Source organism: Gorilla gorilla, chromosome 4 (genome assembly GCF_029281585.2).
Source record: "Gorilla gorilla gorilla isolate KB3781 chromosome 4, NHGRI_mGorGor1-v2.1_pri, whole genome shotgun sequence".
Classification (NCBI taxonomy): domain Eukaryota; kingdom Metazoa; phylum Chordata; class Mammalia; order Primates; family Hominidae; genus Gorilla; species Gorilla gorilla.
Window position 1 is genome coordinate 63,146,800 of NC_073228.2, and position 27,186 is coordinate 63,173,985.

The 27,186-nt window shown below is 40.2% G+C and overlaps 2 protein-coding genes across 11 annotated transcripts in view; one reads left to right on the forward strand and one right to left on the reverse strand.

Moving 5' to 3' along the window:
- Positions 1 to 18,542, reverse strand: part of EFCAB5 (EF-hand calcium binding domain 5) — a 184,588-nt gene extending 166,046 nt beyond the window's left edge. For 2 of the 7 annotated variants that reach the window (XM_031010768.3, XM_055388579.2), the window contains exons 1-3: positions 17,947 to 18,542; positions 5,609 to 5,671; positions 4,269 to 4,353 (exon numbers count right to left, since the gene is read on the reverse strand). In XM_031010768.3, the coding sequence (XP_030866628.1) occupies positions 4,269 to 4,290 (22 nt within the window). In that variant the 5' untranslated portion in view covers positions 4,291 to 4,353; positions 5,609 to 5,671; positions 17,947 to 18,542. Of the gene's footprint in view, positions 1 to 3,515; positions 3,666 to 4,268; positions 4,354 to 5,608; positions 5,672 to 6,072; positions 6,302 to 17,946 lie in introns of those variants that run through there. The other 5 variants (XM_055388571.2, XM_055388577.2, XM_055388570.2 and 2 more) reach the window with 4 other exon arrangements.
- Positions 17,663 to 27,186, forward strand: part of SSH2 (slingshot protein phosphatase 2) — a 305,334-nt gene continuing 295,810 nt past the window's right edge. For 2 of the 4 annotated variants that reach the window (XM_031010771.3, XM_031010774.3), the window contains exon 1: positions 17,857 to 17,977. In XM_031010771.3, the coding sequence (XP_030866631.2) occupies positions 17,915 to 17,977 (63 nt within the window). In that variant the 5' untranslated portion in view covers positions 17,857 to 17,914. Of the gene's footprint in view, positions 17,978 to 27,186 lie in introns of all 4 variants that reach the window. The other 2 variants (XM_031010769.3, XM_055388581.2) reach the window with 2 other exon arrangements.

Below are 27,186 nucleotides of genomic sequence, written 5' to 3' on the forward strand. Positions count from 1 at the left end.
AGGCATGAGAATCGTTTGAACTCGGGAGGCGGAGGTTGCAGTGAGCTGAGATTGCGCCACTGCACTCCAGCCTGGACGACAGAGCAAGACTCCATCTCAAAAAATAAAATAAAATAAAATGAATGAGTTAATTTATAAACCTGGCCCAAGCGATTAAGGCAAAGGCAAAGTATATGTATGTGGTGTTGGTGGTAGATGTTTGGCATAAGGAAGTAAAATCAGAAAAACAGGAGGTGGGGACAGGTAGAAGAGGATAAGACTTGCCAGGAAGAAAATTTTTAGAAGTTAGTGAAGCTGTGAAAACAGTACTAAGTTTATAAGAAAGACAGAATAAGTGTTGGAAAGTTTGGTTCTTTTAAAAAAAAAATTTTTTTAATTTTCAGGGGTACAAGTGATTTTTGGTTACATGGATGAATTGTATAGTGGTGAAGTCTGAGATTTTAGTGCACCCATCACCTGAGTAGTGTACATTGTACCCAATATGTAGTTTTTTTAAATCCCTTGCCCCTCCTTCCACCCTCCCACTTCTGAGTCTCCATAGCCCATTATATCGCTCGGCATGTCTTTGCATACCCATAGCTTAGCTCCCACTTCTAAGTGAGAACAGATGGTATTTGGCTTTCCATTCTTGAGTTACTTCACTTAGAATAATGGCCTTCAGCTCCATCCAAGTTGTTGGAAAAGATATCATTTCATTCTTTTTTATGGCTGAGTAATATTCCATGGTGTATATATACCACATTTTCTTTTTCTTTTTTTTTTTTTTTTTGAGATGGAGTCTCGCTCTGTTGTCAGGCTGGAGTGCAGTGGCGTGATCTCAACTCACTGCAACCTCTGCCTCCTGGGTTCAAGCAATTCTCCTGCCTCAGCCTCCCAAGTAACTGGGACTACAGGCACCTGCCACCACACCCAGCTAATTTTTGTATTTTTAGTAGAGACGGGGTTTCACCAGGATGGTCTCGATCTCTTGACCTTGTGATCTGCCCACCTTGGCCTTCCGAAGTGCTCTTTATCCACTCATTGGTTGGTGGGCACTTAGGTTGGTTCCATATCTTTGCAATTGTGAATTGTGCTGCAATAAACATACATATGCAGGTGTCTTTTTAATATAATGACTTATTTTCTTTTGGGTAGATACCCAGTAGTGGGGCTGCTAGATTGAATGGTAGATCTACTTTTAGGTCTTTAAGAAATTTCCATACTCAGCCGGGTGTGGTGGCTCACGCCTGTAATCCCAGCACTATGGGAGGCCAAGGCGGGTGGATCACGAGGTCAGGAGATCGAGACCATCCTGCCCAACATGGTGAAACCCCATCTCTACTAAAAAAATAGAAAAAACTAGCCAGGCTTGGTGGCAGGTGCCTGAAGTCCCAATTACTTGGGAGGCTGAGGCAGGAGAATGGCGTGAACCTGGGAGGCGGAGCTTGCAGTGAGCCAAGATCGTGCCACTGCACTCCAGCCTGGGTGACAGAGCGAGACTCTGTCTCAAAAAAAAAAAAAAAAAGAAATTTCCATACTCTTTTCCATAAAGGTTATACTAATTTACATTCCCACCAGCAGTGTACAAGCATTAGCTTTTCACCATATCCATGCCAACATCTATTGTTTTTTGACATTTTAATAATGATCCTTCTTGCAAGAGTAAGGTAGTATTTCATTGTGGTTTTAATTTGCATTTTCCTGACGATTAGTGATGTTCAGCACTTTTTCACATGTTCATTGGCCATTTGTATATATTCTTTTGAGAAATGTCTGTTCATGTCATTTGCCCACTTTTTGATGGGATAATTATTTTTTTCTTCTTGCTGATTTGTTTCTTTGTAGATTCTGGATATTAGTTCTTTGTTGGACACACGGCAAATATTTTCTTCCATTCTGTGGGTTGTCAGTTTAGTCTGATGGTTATTTCTTTTGCTGTACAGAAGCTTTTCAGTTGAATTAGGTCCCATTTATTTATTTTTTGTTTTATTGCATTTGCTTTTGGAGTCTTCATTATAAATTCTTTGCCTAAGCCAATGTCCAAAAGAGTTTTTCCTAGGTTATTTTATAGAATTTTAAGGTTTCAGGTCTTAGATTTAAGTTTTTGATGCATCCTGAGTTGATTTTTGTATAAGGTGAGAGATAGGGATGCAGTTTCATTCTTCTACATGTAGCTAGCCAATTTCCCCAGCAACATTTATTAAATAGGGTATCCTTTCCCCAGTTTATGTTTCTGTATGCTTTGTCAAGTTTGGTTGTAGGTATTTGGTTTTATTTCTGGGTTCTCTATTATGTCTGTGTGTCTACTTTTATACCAGTACCATGCTATTTCAGGAACTATAGCCTTGTAGTATAATTTGAAGGAAAGTTTGGTTCCTTTTTTTTTTCTCTTAAAAAAAATTGTGTTTTAGAGATTGGGTCTTGCTGTGTTGCCCAGGCTGGTCTTGAACTCCTGACCTCAAATGATCCTCCCATCTCAGCCTCCCAAAGTCCTGGGATTACAGGCATAAGCCACCACAACAAGTGAAAGTTCGGGTTTTAATGAATATGTATTATAATGTGTATTACTAGGAAGAAATAGTAAATAATTACTCTTAGTTGGTTTAAAAAGAGAGAAGAACACTTTGGGGAAAAAAAAAAACCCAGCACCTAAAAATTACAACTAGCATCTATATATCAATTTATAGTTTAGAAAACACTTTGATATTATTATAATTCAGTCCTAGCTCAGCCTAGCATATACTAAACATTCAATACTGGTAAATTGAAGAAAAATTATAGTAAAATTATTAAATTTTAAATATTGTAAAGAATTTCTGGTGGTATGGATTTCACTAAGTATTTGGAGTTAAAAGAGCTGTAATGAAAGAGATGAATGTCTTCTCTAATTTTTTGAAGACTTTTTAATCCTATAAATTTTCAATCTGCATAATTATGTGGAATTTGGGTTAAGGATGGGGCTAGGAGTCAAGCTTTGGATCAAATGGAATAAATATGTGGTCAAGTACAGGAGTAAAAACAATAAACAGTGTTGGCCGGGCACAGTGGCTCATACTTGTAATCCCAACACTTTGTTAGGCCAAGGCAGGCAGATCACCTGAGGCTGGGAGTTTGAGACCAGCCTGGCCAACATTGGGAAACCCCGTCTCTATTAAAAATACAAACTTAGCCGGGTGTGATGGCACATGCTTGTAATCCCAGCTACTCGGGAGGCTGAGGCTGGAGAATCGCTTGAACCGGGAGGCTGAGGTTGCAGTGAGCCGAGATTGCACCATTGCACTCTGCCCTGGGCAACAAGCGCAAAACTTCGTCCCAAAAAAACAAAACAAAACAGAAAACAACAAAAAAACCCAAAAACAATAAACAGGGCCAAGGACAATAAGCAGCCCAAATCACTGGAGTTCTTCATTTTATTATTGTATTAGTGGGTTGCCTGCTAGATGTCAGTCAGCTTTCTTAGATAAATTTTCTCTTTAAGTGCAAGATGAATAATCATAAATTGCCTCAAAAGCATTAATAGAAGGTGAATGAAATACCTTTTAAATTGTTTCCAAAACTGCATTTAAAATACCCTCTGGCCTATAATCTCAGTGACTCTGGAGGCTGAGACAGGAGGATCGCCTGAGTCCAGGAGATCGAGACCAGCCCAGGCAACATAGCAAGAACTTCTCTCTACAAAAATAAAAAATAAAAAACTAGCTAGGTGAGGTAATGTGTGCCCATAGTCCCAGCAACTCTGGAGGCTGAGGTAGGAGGATCACTTGAACCCAGGACTTTGAATCTGCAGTGAACTATGACCATGTCACTGAACTTCAGTCTAGGTGACAGGGCAAGATCCATCTCTAAAAATAAAAATAAAATAAAATATCCCCTGAAATTAGATCTTTAAAATGCAAAGTCTTGAAGAACGCATCCCCAGTAAAATGTTAATGATAGTTTGAGATTCTTTTATTTATTTATTTTTTTGAGATGGAGTTTCGCTCTGTCACCCAGGCTGGAGTGCAATCCACGAGCTCGGCTCACTGCAACCCCCACCTCCCTGTTCACGCAATTCTCCTGCCTCAGCCTCCAGAGTAGCTGGGATTACAGGCACCCGCCACTATGCCCAGCTAATTTTTTGTATTTTTAGAAGAGATGGTGTTTCACCATGTTGGCCAGGCTGGTTTCAAACTCCTGACCTCTGATGATCCACCCACCTCGGCCTCCCAAAGTGTTGGAATTACAGGCGTGAGCCACCACGCCCAGCCAGTTTTAGATTCTATTGTATAAGAGAAAGGCTAGTTCTCTACCTTGGGATTTGATTTCATCCATTGCTTTCTCCACCACACTGTTGGTGTTCTCTTTTACAGGAACGTCTGGCACACTCTGTAAAGTCTTTGAAAAGAAGAAAAAAATCACCAATTTCAATGTGACTTGATTTTCAACAAAGTTGTATAAATTATTCCAATTAAAGGAAAGTTAATTGCTTTGTAAGAGTTAACCAAACACTCCTAGTTAATTTTTCTGGGATCTAATGCTGTATATTAGAAGCAAAGAGGTAATCACAGTGTATTTTCTGCATTTACAAGATAAAGTGTGTTGGTTCAAAATGTCATCACATCTTCCTATTACTAACAAAGTAATATGCTAGGAATATCATTTTAGATGTACATTAATTCTTGAATTATACAATAGTTTATAGAAACATGATTTGAGACCATAGCATAAGGAAATCAGACCTTTGGAAATGCTACTGTTTTACTACTAGAATCACTTTCTGTATTTGTGGCACAAAGAAAAAGCATTTAATCTTAATTGGGGAAATTAAAGATTAATTTTATGAATAGCAACAAAATAGTTTTTGTATACATGCTAATGTACTTTAAAAATCTGACAAAATATATATATTATTTTGGAGATGCAGTTTCACTCTGTTGCCCAGGCTGGAGTGCAGGGGCATGATCTCGGCTCACTGCAACCTCCGCCTCCCGGGTTAAAGTGATTATCTTGCCTTGGCCTTTCAAGTTGCTAGGATTACAGGCATGCACCACCAGGCCCAGATAATTTTTGTATTATTAGTAGAGATGGAGTTTCGCTATGTTGGCCAGTCCTGTCTCGAACTCCTGACCTCAAGTGATCCACCTCGGTCTCCCAGAGTGCTGGGATTACAAGTGTGAGCCATCGACAATCAATAGGATATTTTAAAAACTCATATTAGTCAACTCACTTGTGAATCTATAGGACTATTTTTAATTGCCTCCCCTTTTCTATGAAACGTTCTTCTTTATTGTAGCCTTGTATTTATTTAAACACAAAGTTACTTAAATGATTAACCTGGAAATTACATTTTCAGCATGATAGTAAAGTGACCCTAAAAGCAGGTGGTTATAGTTTCTAGGGTAACTTTAGAAAGCAGTCTTTATTTATCTGTAATTTATAACAGTTCTTCGCAAATAATTTACCTGTCCATGGAAGTTTCCTGCAACTTACTCAAATGAATCAGCTTAATAATCAACATGAGTTTGTCCTTTTCCTTTTGCAATTTTAGTTATCTTTTTGAATACCCACATCTTTTCTTTTATCATAAGAAAATTGATTTATCTAGCTTATTCTCCAGCATTAATATCTGATTTATTCATGCCAACTCTACCTCATGAAGCTCTTTCACTTCAGTTAAGTTCCATTTCCTCTCTTTGTCTTCTTTTCCGTTTTCCTGAAATGGAAACAGTGTTAGTAAATGGCATCCAAAAAGACCTGTGGATTAAACTACTGTCTCATACTTTAATACAGTAAGCTTTTAATTTTTAAAAATTTCACATAATGAGTAAATATCATGCGAAATAAAATTACACAAAGTAGTTGTATCAACAAATTCAAACAATAACAGACTTTTATATATAATCAAGGAATGCCAACCAACTAGAAGCAGGTTGCCATGACTCAACTGTTATTTTGACCCCTTTTTCAGCATTTCTGTCAAAACCTGATGCAGAATACTTCAACCAAAAAGAGAAATAATTAAATGATAGACTGTGATATTGCATCTCAATTTTCCCAAGAATGTTGAATCTCAAATCTTCCCATAAATGTGATAAACCTATGTAGGACAAGAACCTGAGCAGGTCTGAGTTCCTCTTGAGATGCTGACTCATTCATTTGGACTCCAAAAGGTATCACCAAATGGTATAGAAGAATATTACTAGACCAGTATTAATAACAAAAAGAAAGAAAATATTAATAAACATCACAAAGTACTCCAGAAGTTGAAAAAGCTCCCTCACTCCTGCCCTCACCTCACCCCACAATTCTATTGAATGATAAATTCCCAACTGCTGAACTTTTCCAACTGTATTACTGTTATGACTGTTGCTACTGACCAAAGCTAGATCATTGCTCAGGGAGACAAGAAAACTCACCATAGTAATCATTACTACTATCATTAAAAAAAAAATACAGCAGCAGTAATGCAATTGCATTTTTAACATGATAGTCATCCTCATTAATTTTTGAGATAACAAGGTGAGGTAAAGTGAAACTTTTATGGCTACCTAATTCATGCAAGAAAGGTAGATAGAGAATAGAATAATAATATCTCAAAAGGCATTTTTTTGGCAAGGGAGAATTCCAGAGGAATGTGACTTATCTGGTTTATTGATTTATATTGAGGTATTAAAATAAATAATTACCAGATCCCCACTTTACTGCAAATGACTGTAGATTCACAGATTATCAAATCACTGCCATGCCAAAAATCATTTAAGCGTTTGTATATATATGAGCTAGGTGTTGTGTAAAGAGTAAATTATATTCACACAGTCTCTGCCTCCAGGACAGTTACAGTCTAGAGGCTCTAATTTGAAATAGTATGTATCTAATGCTCTAGCATATTCCCTTTTCTTTCTTTTCTTTTTTTTGTTCTTTTTTACAGAGTCTCATTCTGTCGCCCGGGCTGGAGTACAGTGGCGCAATCTCGGCTCACTGCAACCTCCGCCTCCTGGGTTCAAGTGATTCTCCTGCCTCAGCCTCCCGAGTAGCTGGGACTACAGGTGCTCACCACCATGCCTGGCTAATTTTTGTACATTTAGTAGAGACAGGGTTTCACCATGTTGGCCAGGCTGGTCTTGAACTCCTGACCTCAAGTGATCCACCCTCCTCAGCCTCCGAAAGTGCTGGGATTACAGGTGTGAGGCACCGCACCCGGCCATTCCCTTTTCTTTTTATCAGCATAACACATGTTCTAGCTAAATAAACCAAAAGTACTGCCTTTGGAGAGAAGAGTTTCCAACATTTAAAAATAGCTGCCTCAAAGCCTTTTTGAAGTGCTTAATAAATAATAAGTAATAGAAAATAAATTTATGTGATAGCTCCCAACTGTATATTCTCAACAGCCTCATTTCTTTGCTTATGGTGTCCATCTCCTGAAATTGCTGAGAAGCTTCCTTCCATTTCTTTTAAAATCTATTTGGTTTGGATGCACTCAGATAAATTCAACTCAGTAAGACTTTATTAGGTGCTTTCTATATGCAGGCAAAGGTTGGGGCTTAAAAGGGTGAATAAGACCTGCCTTAAAGAGTTCCCAGTTTAGTCCGGGCGCAGTGGCTCACGCTTGTAATCCCAGCTCTTTGGGAGGCCAAGGCGGGTGGATTACCTGAGGTCAGGAGTTCGAGACGAGCCTAGCCAACATAGTGAAACCCTGTCTCTACTAAAAATACAAAAAAGTAGCTGGGTGTGTTGGCGGGTGCCTGTGATCCCAGCTACGCAGGAGGCTGAGGCAGGAAAATGGCTTGAACCCGGGAGGCGGAGGTTGCAGCGAGCCAAGATCATGCCATTGCACTCCAGCCTCGGCAACGAGCAAAACTCCACCTCAAAAAAAAAAAAGAGTTCCCAGTTCAGTGAGGGAAAGAGATGCAATTCAATCTGCAAAGTGCAAGAGTAGAGGTACACACAAAATGTTAAGGAACAGAGAAATAAGCAGTTAATTTTCCCAGGGTAGTTAGGGACATTTTCACAAAGGAAGCTGGATAGTAAAAGACCAGTAAGAAATTTGAAGCAGAAGGAACAAACACTCAAGGTTCAAAAAGTGTTTGAATAATTCATATAGCAGATATGCTGATATGGACAAAGTGTTAGTGGTCTGGATAGAAGATCAAATCAGCTACAACATTCCCTTAAGCCAAAGCCCAATCCAGAGCAAGGCCCTAACTTCTCTTCAATTCTGTGAAGGCTGAGAGAGGTGAGAAAGCTGCAGAGGAAAAGCTGAAAATTATCAGAAGTTGATTCATGAGGTTTAAGGAAAGAAGACATCTCCATAACTTAAAAGTGCAAGGTGAAGCTGCAAGTGCTGATGTAGAAGTTGCAGCAAGTTACCCAAAAGATATAACTAAGATCATCAATGAAGGTGGCTACACTAAACAATGGATTTTCCATGCAGACTAAACAGCCTTCTATTGGAAGAAGATGCTATCTAGGATTTCATAGCTGGAGAGAAGTCAACGTCTGGCTTCAAAGCTTCAAAGGATAGGCTCACTCTCTTGTTTGGGGCTAATGCAGCTGGTGACTTTAAGTTGAAACCAATGCTCATTTATCATTTCAAAAATCTATTCTGCCTGTACTCTATAAATGGAACAACAAAGTCTGGATGACAGCACATTTGTTTACAGTATGGCTTAAGGAATATTTTAAATACACCCTTGAGATCTACTGCTCAGGAAAATTGATTCCTTTCAAAATATTACTGTTCATTGACAGTGCACTTGGTCACCTAAGAGCTCTGATGGAAATGTACAAGGTAATTAATGTTGTTCCCATGCCTGTCAACACAGAATCCATTCTGCAGCCCATGGATCAAAGACCAATTTCAACTTTCAAGTCTTACTTAAGAAATACATTTCATAAGGCTATAGCTTCCATAGACAGTGATGATTCTGATGGATTTGAACAAAGTAAATTGAAAACCTTCTCGAAAGGATTCACCATTCTAGATGTCATTAAGAACATTTGTGATTCATGGAAGGAAGTCAAAATATCAGCATTAACAGAGTTTGGAAGAAGTTGATTCCAACCCTCATGGATGACTTTGAGGGCCCCAGGACTTCAGTGGAGGAAGTAACTGCAGATGTAATGGAAATAGCAAAAGAACTAGAATTAGAAGTGAGGCCTGAAGATGTGACTGAATTGCTGCAATCTCATGATAAAACTTGAATGAATGAGGAGTGTCTTCTTATAGATGGGCAAAGAAAGCAGTTTCTTGAGGTGGAATCACTCCTGGTGAAGACACTGTGAACATCATTGAAATGACAACAAAGGATTTAGAATACTACATAAACTTAGTTGTTGAAGCAGTGGTAGGATATGACAGGACTGACTAATTTTGAAAGAAGTTCCACTGTGGGTGAAAAGTTATCAAACAGCATCAAATGTTACAGAGAAATTATCCAAGACAGGAAGAGTCAATCAATGTGGCAAACTCAATTGTCTTAATTTAAGATATTTTCACAGCCATGCTAGCCTTCAGCAACCACTACTCTGATCGGTTATCATCTATCAACATCGAGGCAAGATCCTGCATCAGCAAAAAGATTTTGAGTGGATAAAGGCTCATATGATTGTTAGCATTTTTTAGCAAAAAAAGTATTTTTAAATTAAGATATGCACATTTTTTAGACATAATCCTACTGCACACTTAATAGACTATAGTATAAATATAACTTTTATATATGCATTGGGAAACCAAAACTTCATGTGACCACTTTATTGTGATGTTCTCTTTATTGTAGTGGTCTGGAACCAAACCCAAAATATCTCCCAGGTCTGCCTGTATGAGGGCCAAAAATATAATTTTAGTCACCACAATGGAGAATTCCAACCTCTCACCCAGTTCCTTAATTGAAAGGTGGGTCCCTTTGAGAAAGAGCTCTGTAGCATTGCCACTAGTATATACTGAAAAATCTTCCTCTAAGTCTTTTCCACAGAGATTGATGGCCATTTCCTAAAATGGCTTTGTGCTAGGGAAAAGGAATATCCAGGTTTTTCAGAGATATCTAAACACTGATTCTAAACTGGTGTTAATCCTGGGGATCCAAAATACCACTTCAGTCCATAAGGTTAAGTGGGGGTTTGCGGTGGCCAGATGGAGTCTTAACTCAAGTTTGAATCACAGTGGTTTAGTAGGGCTATAGAACCACCCTGTGGTGATTTCATCAGTCCCTGAATATATAATTAGAACACAGATACTGGTAACTGGCAGGATCTCTATATCCTTTCTCTGACTCTGGAATAAGGACTATTATAGTAGGAAGGGCCAAGTGGAAGCCTTTGAAAACCTCCCCTCAAACGCCCTTCAAACACACCAGGACAGTAAACAAAAATATTGCTTCCTTGGGGTTGGGAGGATGGGGGATTACAAAGACTAATGAAACCAGTAAAGATCTGAAAGAAGCAGGAGTGAGGCTGGGCACAGTGTCTCATGCCTGTAATCCTAGCACTTTGGGAGGCCGAGGCGGGTGGATCACCTGAGGTCAGGAGTTTGAGACCAGCCTGGTCAACATGGTGAAACCCCATCTCTACTAAAAATATGAAAATTAGCTGGGCGTGGTGGCACATGCCTGTAATCCCAGCTACTTGGGAGGCTCAGGTAGGAGAATCACTTGAACCTGGGAGGCGAATGTTGCAGTGAGCCGAGATTGCACCACTGCACTCCAGCCTGGACGACACGAGTCTCAAAAAAAAATAAATAAATAAAGAAGCAGGAGTGATGAAAGCTACCTCACACCAACTTAATTTGCCTGTTTGGCCTGTGAAGAAGAAGGTGGATGGATCCTGGAGAATGACTGTGGATTACTGTAAATTTTATCAGATTATGCCTCCACTTGCACCTCCTCTTCCATACGTAGTATCTTTATTGGAGCAAATCAACACAGTCCTTGGCACCTGGTATGTAGCTATTGTCCCAGAAAAATGCTTATTTCTCCATATAAATTGGCAAGAAACACCTGAAGCAGTTTGGTTTTACTTGGCAGGGCCAACAATATCCCTTCACAGTCTTGCTCAGGGCTACATCATTTCTCTAGCTCTCTGCCATAATATAGTCTACAGAGATATTGAGCATCTTGACTTCCCAGTCAGCATCACATTGATGAAAGTATGCTGATTGTATCCGAGGAGCAGGAAGTAGCAAGGTCTTTAACTGTCTTTAAGAGATATATGAAAACCAGAGGATTGGAAATAAATTCCATTCTGGCATCAATTTCCCTATCAATCAAGTGCCAGTTATTAAATTATTGTCTCATCTCCAAATTCACCCATTTTTACTCTTCTTTGTTGCTAAAGCTGAGACCCTGAAAATCACATTTCTTTTGCCTTGCCAGCTGGCTTTGTTATACTGTGCTAACTGGGGGCACCAGAGGGACATCCCATACCTGAAGGGAAGACAAGAGACTTGCTCCTTCTTGTCTATCCTGATTGCTTCTTTTTTATTATTATTATTATACTTTAAGTTCTAGGGTACATGTGCACAACGTGCAGGTTTGTTATGTATGTATACATGTGCCATGTTGGTGTGCTGCACCCATTAACTCATCATTTACATTAGGTATATCTCCTAATGCTATCCCTCCCCTCTCCCCCCAACCCACGACAGGCCCCAGTGTGTGATATTCCCCTTCCTGTGTCCAAGTGTTCTCATTGTTCAATTCCCACCTATGAGTGAGAACATGAGGTGTTTGGTTTTTTGTCCTTGCAATCGTTTGCTCAGAATGATGGTTTCCAGCTTCATCCATGTCCCTACAAAGGACATGAACTCATCCTTTTTTATGGCTGCATAGTATTCCATGGTGTATATGTGCCACTTTTTCCCTGACTGCTTCTTGTGGCCTTTTGGTTCCTGTGTGCTTCACCTAGTAATTCTTCTTCATCCTGGTAGCAGCATTTCCTTTTTGCAGCAACAGCTGAATCCAGTTTGTAGTAGTTTTTCTATAGTTCTATAATTTTCATTACTCTAAGGCACCACCACCAGCCAGCCAGTGCTCCTGCTTCAGAAGTCTGTGTCTCAGAACCATGGGTGCCATGAAGCCCCTGCTCTAATCTCAGAGGCACTAACACCAGCTGAGCAGCACTTTCTCTTCAGAGACCTTAGTTTTAGCTCTGTGGGGCCAATCCTCTAAATTTCCAAATTTTTCCTTTTGCTTCCTCTGTTTTTTCTTGTTTTTTGTTTTTTTTTGTTTGTTTGTTTGTTTTCTAGCCCTTAAGGTGGGAGGAATTACTCACCATTGTGATACCTCAGATTTCTCTTTTTACTTTTTTAGGTATCTACTTAACAACTTTATATCTAGTTATTAATTCTTCGTTAAAATTTCTTGGCAAATAACTGGTAGAGTTTCTGTTTTTTTGAGACAAGGTCTTGCTCTGTCACCCAGGCTGGAGTATAATGGCACAGTCATAGCTCACTGCAACCTCAACCTCCTGGGCTCAAGCAATTCTCCCACCTCAGCCCCCTAAGTAGCTAGGACTGCAGGTGTGTACCACCACACCTGGCTAATTGTGGTATTTTTTGGAGAGATGAGGTCTTACTATGCTGCCCAGGCTGCTCTCAAATTCCTTGCCTTATGCAGTCCTCCTGCCTCAGCCTCCCAAAGTACTGGACTTACAGGCATGAGGCACCACACCCCACCCAAGCTGGTGTTCTTTCTGTCTCCTGTCAGGACACAGTTAAATGAAGTTAGTAAAAGTTAAAGTTTTTATAAAACTTAAGAAAAAATACAACCAAGTGAAGGCAACACATGACTCAATAATACTGCAGTTGCTCTCAGCTCTTATATATCTGTGCTATATTAATTTATACTTATAATTATGCCCAAATTGTTTCAAATATAAGGGATTGGATTATCAAGGATAGGACCATGATTTCTTGTGTCTTTTTTTTTTGACTCACTTTTTTTTTGCTCTCTCTTAAGCTTAGCTATATAAGTCATAATCTTTTAAGTGAAATCCTTCATTTGGTATGCAGTGAATGAGTTATAGATATATTGCAAGATAGGGATCTATTCAGCCTGAGGAGTTACTAAAAATAACTGGAGTGGTTGATAAATCTAGGTAATTCACTCCTGGCAAGAAGCAGTGTGATCTAGAGATTCTCAGCAGCCCCCCAAAATCAGGGTGTGAATACCCACCCTAGTATGCCCATGATCCCACTGGTGGACAGCACAATGAAGTTCTTGCCAAGCAAAGCCAAGGAGTATTCTACCACCAGGTCATCACTTTCACAAGACAATTGTAGTACACACTGCTGCCTATCGTAAACACTGAGCTTTGGAGGATGTTCCAGGTACCAAAAGAGCAGGACTTACAGCCTCAGATAAGGCCAGGAAATGCAGGGAGGCCTGCTAGGTACTCCTGATGAACTCAGCTTATGATCTCTCTTTTTATATATATAGCATTCTTCCTTTTGCTTATATCTGATGCACCCTTTTAATTATGTTCAAGTTAGATGAAGAATTATTGATCTAATAACACAATCTAACTCTGCAAATTAGACCTTTATCAATATTTTGCAATAGATACTTGACACGAACAGTGTTTGGGTAGATGGGGAAATTCCCATTGGCAAATGTAATGAGGAAATACCCTGTGATAATGTGGATATATTATCAATTATAATTTACACTTTTAAATTTTTAATTGTTGTGAAAATTGTTTAAAAGTTTTTTTATCACCTACTTGTATGAACTAAATTCTCATCAATAATGACTACCAAGAATTTGAAGAGATCACTGTTAAACTGTCTCATTCAAGAACTGCAAGCCGTCATTTCAATCATAAAATCCTGTATAAAAAATGTTATGTTTACAGAAGCAATCTCAGGTTTTTCATTAAATTTTTAGACATCTTTGTTTGGAAACGTATACAAATTCAATATTTAGTGTCATCCTTAATATGTTTATTTTTCTCATTAAAAGTAAGTAATATAAAGAAAACAATTTTTTTCACCAAGCCCCATGTAATTAGCTGCCTCCAAATCCCCTTTAATTTATCCCAGTGTGCTGTACAAATATTATCTCTATGGATGTCATGATGTGGAAAAAAAAGGTAGAGAACCACCCCTTTAACATTTAGATCAGGATTCTTCACCTTGGTTCCTTGATAGGTTTTAGTAGGTATGAGAAATATGCAAGTACATTTTTCTGGAGAGAAGGTCAATAGTTTTCATCAGGTTCTCAAAGCTTGAGAACCAGCTAACCTCAGAGATTTCAAGCTCCCCTATAATTTCACCCCGGAAGAAGTACTGATACAAGTTAAGGGTTAAATGGACTCCAGTGGTACAACCAGGCCTCCAGCATCGCAGGTAGGAAGAGTGAAAGTGCTATAAGTAGAACTAGGAGGACTTTTGTCTCTTTGGCTCCCTCTTTTGGGAATCCTGCTCTTGGCCTCTGTCTCCTCAAATTGAGCTAGAATAGTAAGAGGATCCTAGGCTCTTCACTCTATTAGAAGATATCTCCTCTCTCAGTTCACCAGAAGACCTAGCAGGAACCAGGGTGGAGCCTAGGGAAATGACGTATAAATGGGGCACAAAGCATAGATTTCATCAAATGCTTAGTGTGGTCCAGCTCCGTTCGCAAAGTGACTGTACTGGGATCTGCAGATAAAGCCTGAAAGCCAATATCATAAAGAGCACATTTGCCCAGACCTTCTCTCCTTTGTTTCTATAGAACTTTGTACGTATATAGACTTCTTCTATATTTCTACATACCTCCTTTCGCGCCTAGCCGAGGTGACAGAAGCCATGGTACCACTAAACTATGCTCTAATTATTTGTTGATGTGTTTTCCCCTACTAATTGGCTTTGAGCCCCTAAGAGGTAGATAAACATTTGTCTTGTTCTTAAAGCAGTGTCTAGTATATGATACACATTCAATAAATATTTTCTCAATTATTAGTAAATAAATTAATGAACATGCACCAATAATTTCCAAATCTTAGTTTCCTTAAAAGGTATATACCAGGAAGAGATATTTCCCCTGAAAATTAATAAATTAACTTCCTGATACAAACAATGTGAATTTTGGCATCCCATAATTCAATTTTGATCAGGATTTTATCACCTTAGATATGTGGAACAAAAATGTTCCACACTTACCTACAGATGAAACATGTCTTGACCACTAATCTACTTCTACTATTAAGAAAAAGAATGATGGCCGGGTGCGGGGGCTCACACCTGTAATCCCAGCACTTTGTGAGGCCAAGGCAGGTGGATCATCTGAGGTCAGGAGTTCGAGACCAGCCTGACCAACATGGTGAAACCCCCATATCTACTAAAAAGACATAAAATTAGCCGGGCGTGGTGGCACATGCCTGTAATCCCAGCTACTCAGGAGGCTGAGACAGGAGAATAGCTTGAACCCGGGAGGTGGAGGTTGCAGTGAGCTGAGATCGTGCCATTGCACTCCAGCCTGGGCAACAAGAGCAAAACTCCGTGTCAAAAAAAAAAAAAAAAAAAAAAGCCGGGCACAGTGGCTCACATCTGTAATCCTAGCACTTTGGGAGGCCGAGGTGGGCAGATTACTTGAGGACAGGAGTTCGAGACCAGCCTGGCCAATACGGTGAAACCCCGTCCCTACTAAAAATATAAAAACTAGCCGGGTGTGGTGGCGGGCCCCTGTAATCCCAGCTACTCTGGAGGCTGAGGCAGGAGAATTGCTTGAACCTGGGAGGCGGAGGTTGCAGTGAGCCGAGATTGCACCACTGCACTCCAGCCTGGGTGGCAAAGGGAGACTCCGTCTCAAAAAAAAAAAAAAAAGTTATCTTAATTGCATAGAGGGCTTTATTTACAGTTTATTCTGAACTTTACCATACATTATCTCAAGAATCCTGTCAGTTAGGGTTCCATTGTAGAGATAAAGGAATTAAAGCTCAAAAAGTTCAAGCCATTTGCATAAGGTTTTAGAGCTGGAACTAGAAACCAGGTCTTCTGATTCCTATGGTAGTGCTCTTTCTCACTGTAAGGTTAATGGACTTAAGCCTTTCATCTTCCAAAAGAATTTCTGAAGAGTATGTTACCATGAAAAAGTAGAACATCATTGTTGCCCTCCCTGAGTCAGAGAATCAACATACAAGTACTAAGACCTACAGATTTGAATATTACTTTTTCTAGAATGATACTTTGGTTCATAAAGCACATATATTTCATTTATTTGAGTTCATTCAGCTTCTAGCTATGTGTATTTTTTGGCTATGTATCTAGTTTCCTCTTTGGTCTCCCATGCATTGGTTCAAAGTTCTTACTTCTGAAACTTGCCTTCTCTTTTCCTATTTACTACGGAGCTCTGGGGAAAACACAGTCAGATTGTTTAATCTGTGAACCATACATCTTTGTTTAATTTTGTCTCACAGGCACTCCTGATCACCACCAGGGGGCAAAAGCCTACCAGCTGGCTTCTCTGCACTACACTCTACATAGGACTGTACAGTACAGGGACCCTCAGTGTCTGATTCTTGATGGAACCTCCCTGCTAATTATTTCAACCACAGGGCCCCAGGGAGAGAACAAAGGCTCAGCACAGAGGACTCTTGTGGCGTTTAACCGTACAGCAGCCAGAAAGAGCTCATGACAGCCCTGTCAGTTTAAAAGAAGCAATGAGATCCAAGAGTGTTTGAGTGACAAACAGGAGGGGGTGGGTTTTAATAACTGCAAACTCCCAAGTGTGTGTGTTTTCTACAGCTTTGATATGTACGGTGGTATTTACCAGCTCATCCACTCAAGCTGAGAAATAGCCTTGTCAACTCTCTTTCTTTGTGTAAATAATCAGTGATATTTGCATTGTGCAATTTTTTTCCTTTTTAATCTTGATTTTCCATTACATTCTTTGCTTATGTTCTGCAGACAATTTACCCCTGAGAAAACCATTCCCTTAAAATATCTTTTAATCTACATTTTTACATAGGTCTATGAAAGAATGACATTTAGAGACGAAGGAGAAGAAAGCTTAACGAGCAAATCCTGTTTAATTAAAAGACTGTCTTCACAGCAGGAGGCAAGTGAGAGGTCAATAGCAGGCTGGACCCTCACAACCGGCTTCCTCGGACTCCCAGGCGCGCTCAGCTTCTCTTCTCCTCAGGAATAATGAATAAGTCTTTAGACAGGCAATAGAGGAAGCATGAGGGTACCACAAACCTTTCCAGGGTATCAAACGGAAAATGGTTTTCTTTCCAGAAGTCTCATCATAAAACATAGACGGAAGGGTGGGAAAGTTAAGAAAAAGCCCCCGAGAGCCGGGGTGAAGGGAGTAAACTGGTCTAGCCCAGTCCTGTCTGCGCCCAGTGAGAGGGTTTGAAACTCTGCGGAGCCCTTTCCCAATAGAAAACGTGTTTGCTTCAGGATTTTCATCTCAGCTGCTTTTTTTTAAGGTTGGTTAAGCTGTGCGCCGCCCCACCTCATAAAATGGTTGTCTCTCAGGAGTGAAGACTCCAGCGGCCCCCCGCCCTGGGACCCCTCACCGGGCTGGCTCCCTTCGGCCCCTTCCCCCACCCCACTCCACAGCACCCAGTGCTGGCAAACCGCGCGATTCCAGCACGAAGGAGGAAAACCAGGAGGGTGCGGCGGCCCGAGGCGCACGCACTCGGCCAGCTTCCGGCAACTCAAGGGTTACGGCCAGGCGGCGGCGCGCGCCGAGGGGAGAGGCGGTAGCTGACAGGTGGCGCCTGCGCACTGGGAGCGCTCATTGTGCCCCGCAGCTGCCGAACCGCCCGCCCGCCGCCCGTTCGGCGCGTCAGTCGGCGACAGTCTGGTGGTGGGTGCGGAGTCTGCGGCCGTTCCCGCGGCCTCCTCCTCCTCCTCCTCCTCCTCCTTCCCGTTCCCTTCACCCCCACCCCGCACCCCTTTCCCCATCCCGGCTCCGTCACCCTCCCGCCCCCCACACTCAGGACAAGAATGCCCTGCCCGGAACAACCCAGCAGCGCCTAGATGGCTTTGGTCACGGTCCAGCGGTCACCTACCCCCAGCACCACCTCCAGCCCCTGCGCCTCGGTGAGTCCTTCCTGGCGGCCGCTCCGCTTGCTTCTGTCACTGCGGCTCCGCTTTGCCTCAGCGGGTCCCGCCGAAAGCCACTGCGCACGCGCCGCGCCGCTTCCCAGGCCTTGGCACTCGGCTGCCGCGAACCCCCCCACACCCCCATCTTAAAGACTAGCAGCAGGAACTACAAGACGTTGATTTTTGCCCCCATCACCCTGAGCACCTAGCTCCTCACAATCCTCGCCCTGAAGTCCCCTGTGGCATGCCTCCCTACGGCTTGAGCACTTCCTTTTGGTAATGAGTCATTCTTGCTTTTCACCCTCCCCCTTCTTTTACCCTCTGTTGCTCTGCTGAAGGGAGGGGACCGTGAGCCTCCTGCGTTGCCCCTTACCCACACCCACATCTCTTACCCACACCATTTCATAGACCTGTTCAGTATTTGCACACTGCACACCCTTCTTCGGACTCGCCAGGGTGTGTGCCTTCCCCTAGTCACTTGCTGGCTTTCTTTTGCTCTGTACTGTTCAGGCTTTGAACTGCCCAACCGTAGTTATTCCTTGGTTTCTCCCGCCTGCCCCCCACCCCAAAGGGTAGCAATGATCTCTGTTTCCTGGACCTCTTACCTTTCCTTTATGAGGCCCCGAAGCATCTGGTGCTGCTTGGTGATCAGTGTCAAATTATTTCCGTCTTACAGATATTTATGCCTTACACTCATTGCTCGTGATCATTCTTGTTCTAAGATCGTGTTTGTATGGCTCGTTACCTCAGATGCCTATGCCAATAAAGCATGCTCTCAGAAGGAAAATACCCAGTAACCAGCCTTTCCCCGCTGGGCCCGTCTTTGCCTTCTCTCCTCGCCCCACCCCCATTCGTTTACACTCCATTCTCTTAGGCTCCATTTTTGAAAATATTTATTTTTAAAAACAATATATTGCACCAGTGGGGCAAATGGGCTTTAAAAAACCAACATCCAGATGTTTTAGAGAGAAATAAACTGAGTGAAAATGCGAGCAACTGGGGAAACCACCTTGAACTTCCTACAGAACTGTAATTTTAAAAACGGTGTTGGTGGATTTGGTAGTATCAGGTTGCAAAAAAAGGTATTTAATAAACACTGTACCACTTTCCACTGTAAAAAAATCAATCAGGTGCCCTTAATATTTGTATGTTAACTGAGGTGTGAGCTTTGATATCCTGAAATTTGCTGGCTTGTCATTTCAGTATAATTTCCTGAATTTCAAAGTTTTGTTGTGTATGGTTGTGGTTTCTTCTTTTCTGAGCTTTAATTGCATTTTGTGTGATGAAATTGACAACTATATCTTAATAAGTGATTTTATTTCAAAGGTTATATATCTTGTGTTGTTTCAGAGAGCAGAACTGGGATTCTTGGTTCAGGGAGGCAGATTTCCAGTGATTGTAAGGAAGAATTTGTAACAGTGGAGTGCACTGCCTTGCAAAATAGTGAGTGCACATTGCTGGAAATATTCAAGCAAAGGCTGGAGAACATTTTGCCTGGGAGGTGGTATAAAGAATTCCTGCAGTGGAGGACTTCTAAGACTATTTCTAATCTAAGATTTTGTGATTTGAGAATACTTGTACTTCAAAGCTGGTAAAACATTTTAGGGTCATCTGAAGACAAGTATCATAGGAATAAATCTTTAATATAATTTATTCTTATGTGTAGTACTTTATGCTAGTTTTTGGAAAGTCATTAACATACCATCAAACCTTCTTAATTCACTCCACTAGTAAACTCTTTGGTTTGTGGTTACTAGGCCTGATTTTGAAGAAATCGATTGAAAGTTAGTAGAGTCATGCAAATAAACTAGAAATCAGTACTATAGTAACATTTATTTTCCTTGGGCACTGTTGAAAATAGCTTATGCTATGATAATATATGTATATCAAGTTGTCATCATACTAATTTACTTGAAGTGAATGATTAGTATACAGTAAGACCATGTACACTTGATATGACTTCATTAGCCAAAACTTGAGTTACTTTAGAATCTTGAGGTATGTTAATAGTCACTTTTGACATAGGTAATTAAATTGATCATGTAATAAGCTCAGTTGTTGAGCAAAATCACTAATATTTCTATATCTACTAGCCTGGTTATTTCAGTTGTTTATACTTGGCCCTGAATGCAAAGGAATCCTAAGGCTGGTGTAACAATCAGCATCATTAGCATAACTGATAAGCCAGCTTCCTTTCTCTTTAAATTGTCTTCCTATTGGACTTCATCCAGAATTGTGTTCAGCTGAGTTGTTTCGAGGTCCTTGTACTCTAGCATTCGGCTGCTGTCTGACCTCCATATATTTTGCTGTTCTATCTCTTGCTGTATGAATAGGTTGGGTTGTTTGTTTTAAAATAGAGAGCAAAAAGAACCTAGAGGACCATGAAAGAAGAGATTTAATTTTGTGAGACTGGAAATTTACATTTTTTTATTAATCACTTTAAGTACGCTGTTAATACTTTTACACTATAGGATGCAGGGCATTTTAATACTGCCAGCTCTTTAGTGTTGTTTCATTAGGCATTAAACAATATGCTAGGTGTGAGTGGCCATTGTAGATACTAAGATGTATAGGAAATTGACCTGTTCATCAGGATCTTGCAATCTGGGCGGCTGGGGCATTGGAGGAAGAACAAACATAAGGTAAGAGGGAAAAGAAGAAGAAGGGGAATGATACTGTAGGTACCTGAAGAGTTTGTGATGGCCATAAGTATTGTCTGAATTCAGATTAAGATAAATTCACTAATGGCAATGTTAATAGTAAGAGTATAACAACATCTAACATTTCTTGGGTCCTCATCTATGCCAGGCATTGTGTTAAGTGCTTTACATGAATTAATTCATTTACTTTACACAGTATGCCTTAGGGAAGTTGGTCTTATCCCCATCTTAAAGATGAAATTGAGGCAGAGTTATTAAGGAATATGCGCAGTGTCACTCAGCCAGTAAGTGACTGGAGTTATAATTCAAACCCAGATGTGTCTAACTTTAGAATCTGCCATCTTTTCCTCCTTGGTGATCAAAAAGTATGCCTAGTAGGTGTCTCTCGAACTAGTTCTTGAAGGATGGATTGAATTTCTATAGGCCAAGAGACAAGCTGTGAAGAAGAGAGTATTGCAAGTGAAGAGAAATTGTGTACACCAAAACTTAGAGGCAGAAGAGTACAGGGCATATCTGAAGGAATTAAATAGACCAGTTTGAGGAAGGATTTGTATGGGACAGTAGTAAGAGATAAAGGCGAGGAGGCAGCTAGGGCTGCATAGGGACTACTGAGCTTGGGAGTTTGGAGTTTGAACTTGATGGAGAAAGTAATGGAGAGTCTGCTGAGGTTTTGAGTAGGTATGATCACAGTGGTATTTTAAGATTTTTTTTTTTTTTTTTTGAGACAAGGTCTCACTCAGCCATTCAGGCTGGAGTGCAGCAGCACAATCTCGGCTCATTGCAACCTCCACCTCTTGGGCTCAAGCGATCCTCGCACCTCAGCTTCCCCAGTAGCTGGGACTACAGGCACGCACCATCACACCTGGCCAATTTTTGTATTTTGTATTTTTTTTTTTTTGTAGAGATGGAGTTTCGCCATGTTGCCCTGGCTGGTCTCGAACTCCTGGGCTCAAGCCGTCTGCCCACCTTGGCCTCCCAAAGTGCTGGGATTACAGGCATGAGCCACCACACCTGGCCTATTTTAAGAAAATTGATCTAGTAGATATGAGCCAGAGGGCTTTGAGAAAGAGAGAGAGGCCATGAGTGGAGCCAGTGAGAGGCTGTTCTAGAAGCCCAGGTTGAGGTAATAAATGCCCAAACTGGGATTTTGAAGTGGTAAAGGAAAGAAAGAGACAGATGTGAGGGGTTGTGGAAAATACTTGGGAACTGATTAGATTTGCAGGGAGGGATCAGAGATGCCAACTCTTAGGATAGATATTGTTCTTCCTAGATAATAGATGTTTCCTGATTATTAGAGGGCAATATAAGAATCATCTCTGTCTCTTTTGATTCTTTCTGGTATAAATTTTCTTTTTTAAACTTTTTTATTTTAAAAAATGTATTAATTTTTAATAGACAAAACATTTATAATATACAACATGATGCTTTGATATATGTGTACATTATGGAATAATTAAGTCAGGCTAATTAACATCTATCACTTCACCTAGTTAGCTTTTTTTGTGGTGAAAACATTTAAAATGTACTCACAGCAATTTTCTTTCTTTCCTTTATTTTTATTTTTTTAGATGGGGTCTCACTGTAGCACAGGCTGGAGTGCAGTGGAACAATCATAGCTCACTGCAGCCTCAAGTTCGTGGGCTCAAGTGATCCTCCTGCCTCAGCCCCCTGAGTATCTGGGACTGCCCAGCTAATTTTAATTTTTTTTCTTTGTAGAGATGGGGACTTGCTTGGGGTCTTGCTGCCCAGGCTGGTCTTGAACTCCTGGCCTTAAGGGATCCTCCTGTCTCAGCCTCCTAAAGAATTGGGATTATAGTCATGAGCCACTGTGACCGGCTACAATTTTCAAGTCTACAGTATATTATTATTGACTGTAGAAGCCATATTGTACAATAGCTCTTCATAACTTACTCCTCCTGTCTAATGGAAACTTTGTACCCTTTGACCATCATCTCCTCCCCATTCTCCCACCAATCCCCAATCTGGTGTGAATTTTCTGAATTGATACCTATATTGATCCAGGGTTAAATAAACAAAGTGTAATACTATAATAATATTTTAGTTTTCTGTAGTGCCCTATACTTTTCAGAGTGGTTTTTGGGGTGTGTGTGTTTGTGATCTAATTTAATTCTGAAGTAGCCCCAAAAGTTATGCAGGACAGGTACCACGGTTTAAAGACTTGGCTGAAAGTGACAAAACTTGTGGGTGTAATAACTGCATAGAAGTAAGTTCCTTGGCTCCTGGTTTATATCTCTTTCCATGATGTGATAAGAGAAACAGCATATGCGGTTTCTGTTCCAGAGACTTGACTGCCAGTTGAGTAAAGGTGCAAGATATGAGGCACAATCAAGAACTCACACTCTCTTTGGAGATCATTTATATTGCAACCTTGACTACCTAGAACAGAATCATCTAAGTTTGTGCAAATCATTTTAGGTGATAGCTTTGTTTGAAGCCTATTAACTCTTACTTTATACATAAATCTTATAAATGTGGATATTAAGTTTCCTTATTCTTAGATTACCAAAAGCAACATAATAATGGAAAATTACAGGTGCTGCTAAAGGCAGGTTCCCTATAGTGCTGGGAAAGGATAGCTGTTGGTTTCACCACAAGGGAAAAGGGAAAAAAAAAACCCACAAGTACCTGGCATAATAAAAAAATTGAGCAATTCTTGCCTAATTATTATAGGGACAGATAGCCCTCTAGGACCCAGTAGTTCCTGAGAGCTACTATTATACGTTCCTAATGATGATTCTGAATCATCATAAGAAGGCTTACTCTTGTTTTAAATCTTGATTTAAGCGATCAGGATTGAGTGTGGTATATTTTTAGATGTCCATCTAAGTTTCACCAAAGTTTTGACATTTAAGATGCACGTTCTAATTAATGGGTAAATCAGTTTACATACACATTTTATTTCTTGATGCTGAATGAATATTATTGAGTTATAAGTACATATGGATTAAATATAGCACACTTCTCTGCCTAGCTCAAGAAAATAAAGCCAAGGCAAATACGAAATTGATTTCTATTAAGTATAAACACAAGTGATGCTTTTCCTTATTTAGGCACCAGTGACAGAGAAAAAAAGAGTGATGCCTTTGAATTTTTTGAAGACAGCTTTAGAAATTTTCATAAACTCTAGAAATGACTATTGTAGGAAATCCAGAAATACAGAGAAGTACAGAAAAGATAAAAAAAGACATGTGCCATTTATTTTATAAAGCTGAAGTGCTGCTGTATATATAATTTTATATCTTTGTTTTTTTAGAAGTTTGGTGTCTATCGCAGATGTATTGCCATATCATTTAAATCACCGCATTCAGTAGTTTTTGTTTGTTTGTTTTGGTTTGGTTTTTTGAGACAGAGTCTCAGTCTGTTGCCCAGACTGGAGTGTAGTGGCATGATCTCAGCTCACTGCAACCTCCGCCTCCTGGGTTCAAGCGATTCTGCCTTCTCAGCCGCCCAAGTAGCTGGGACTACAGACGTGCACCACCACGCCTGGCTGAAGTTACAGGCTTACAGGTGTGAGCCACCGCACCCGGCTCCATTCAGTAGTTTTAACTCATTCTAACCTTTCCATTCCATTATCGGTTGGCATTCAGTTTTTTTCCAACCCCCCTGCCCCCGGATTTTTTTTTTTTTTTTTGAGGCAGGATCTCACTCTGTTGTCCAGGCTGGAGTGTAGTGGTGCAATCACAGCTCACTGAAGCCTTGACCTCCTGGGCTCAAGTGATCCTTCCATCTCAGCCCCACCAAAAAGCTGGGACCATAGATATGCACCACCATGCCCAGCTAAATATTTTATATTTTGGAGAAATGGGGTCTCATCCTGTTGCCCAGGCTGGTCTTGAACTCCTGGGCTCAAGCAATCCTCTCACGACAGCCTCCCAAAATGCTGGGATTACAGATGTGAGTCACCACACCCAGCCCTTTTTTTTCTATTATAAATTACATTACAATGAACATCATTGGCTATAAATATTTGACTCAGTTTGGAACATTTATTAAGATTTCAAGAAATTCAATTACTAGATTATAGGGTATAAACAATTTTAAGGCCAGCCACAGTGGCTCACACCTGTAATCCCAGCACTTTGGGAGGCCAAGGTGGGCGGATCACAAGGTCGGGAGTTTGAGACCAGCCTGGCCAACATGGTGAAGCCCTGTCGCTACTAAAAATACAAAAAATTAGCTGGGTGTGGCAGTACATGCCTGTCGTTCCAGCTACTTGGGAGGCTGAGGCAGGAGAATTGCTTGAACCCAGGAGGCAGAGGTTGCAGTGAGCCGAGATTGTGCCACTGCACTCCAGCCTGGGTAACAGAGCATGACTTCGTCAAAAAAAACCAATTTTTTTAAAGACTTCTGTTATATATATTTTCTAGAAAAGTTACTCCAATTAATGTTTATTCCGGCTAGCATAGTATAAGAATGCTCATTTTTCCTAACTGTATTTACACTGGATATTCTCATTTCATTTTCATTTTTGAATTGGTGTCTTGTTATTTCCCAGGCTAGTCTTGAACTCCTTAGCTCAAGCAATCCTCCCACTTCAGCCTTCTGAGTAGCTGGGATTATAAGCACACACCAATGTGTCCAGCCTCATTTCATTTTTATTTTAATCACTACTAATTTTTTAGGATAAAGGGTAGTACCTAGTTGGTTTGATTTGTATTTTATTGTTAGGTCATGTATTTTTCAAATGCTTATTGGGCATTTACATTAAAGTTTTTGAAAAGATATATTTTTTGAGGTATAATCTACAAACTCTGAAATGTACCTGTTTTAATAAGTATACAATCCAATTATTTTTAATTAACTTACAGAGTTGTGCAACACTCACTTCAATCGTATTTCCTTTTTATGAGCTATTCTTTTCAGTTTGTGTACCCTCGATGTATTACAAATATTAACTATTATATTTGTTACAAACTATTTGCTTTTTAATTCAGTTTGTATTATTCTTAGAATAAAGTATATAATTCGAATTGCTAGTGAGACCTTAAATGATCCAGCCTTGCTTACCTCTTCAGCCCTGTCTCTTCCCAAGTCCCTGCCTTGCACACTGCTCACAGTTAAGCTGACATGCCCATGCTCCCTTTGGTCTTTAGGCTTTTGCACATGCTGTTTCCTTAACCTGGAACACTTTTCCCTCATCTCTCTACCTAACTATTTCCTACTCATCCTTCAGGTCTCAGCTTAAATGTCACTTCTTCTGGGAAGCTTCCCTGACTCCACCCCCTCAGACCATGGTAGGTGCTCCTTCTACGCACAGCATAGCACCCTATACTTACCCACGGAGGCTCTTATCTTTCTACTGTACTTGTTTTATTACTTGTCTCCCCCACTAACCTATAAGTCAGGGACTGGGTCATTTGCATATTTTTGTATTATCAGAGCTCAAAAGTATTTGATGCATGGGGCCGGGCGTGGTGGCTCACTACTGTAATCCCAGCACTTTGGGAGGTTGAGGCAGGCAGATCACCTGAGGTCAGGAGTTTGAGACCAGCCTACTAAATATACAAAAATTAGCCAGATGTGGTGGTGGATGCCTGTAATCCCAGCTACTCCTACTGAGGCAGGAGAATCGCTTGAACCCGGGAGGCAGAGGTTGCAGTGAGCCAAGACCTCGCCATAGCACTCCAGCCTGGGCAATAAGAGTGAAACTCCCTCTTAAAAAAAAAAAGTATTTGACACATGGATCAATGGATGATCAACAGATATAGTCATATTTAGCAATCTTCTATTTTGAGTTCTTCTACTGTTTTTAAGCATAGACAGATATCTTGAGAAGCCCAAAGGATATGATCACTTTTAAGACTTTTGATACATGTTGCCAAATTATCCAGCAGAAAGGTTGAATCAATCTTTGTTTACAAGCATTGTATAAAAATGTTTAAGTGTAGTCTCACAGCCTTAAGTAGCATCATCATCATAGGGATATTTATTGAACACTTACTGTATACTAGACACTGTGTTGAGTACCTTATGTGCCTCATGTCACTTAATTTTCACATCACTCCTGTGGCGTAAGCATTGTTATTCTCTTGATTTTACCAAGAAAATACAGACTCAGATAAGTGAAGTGAATTGTCCAGGATTATAGGCCTGGTGTCTGACCTCACAACCCCTTCTCTTAATCACTAGTATTTTATTGTTGTTTTAATTTACATTTTTAAAAATTAGAGGCTAAACATTTTTTCAAATATTTACTATTATATGTTTTATTATATATTCCTTGTTTTGTAAATCGTTCATGTTCTTTGCCCAGCTTTCTTCATGGCTATTTACTTTTTCATATTGATGTGTAAGTATTCTTTATATACTAAGAATATTAACCTTTTTCTGTTATGTTGCAAATTTTCCTCTGGTTTTTCATTTGCCATTTTGTTTTGTTTATTTTATTTCATTCATTTGTATATACAGACATTTACAAAATTTTAATGCCATCAATCCAGTCTTGTGTGTGGGTTTTTAAAATTATTTTTCTTAGTTCACTTTTCCATCAATAAGGATAGAAATATTCTACTTATTGAAAAAATT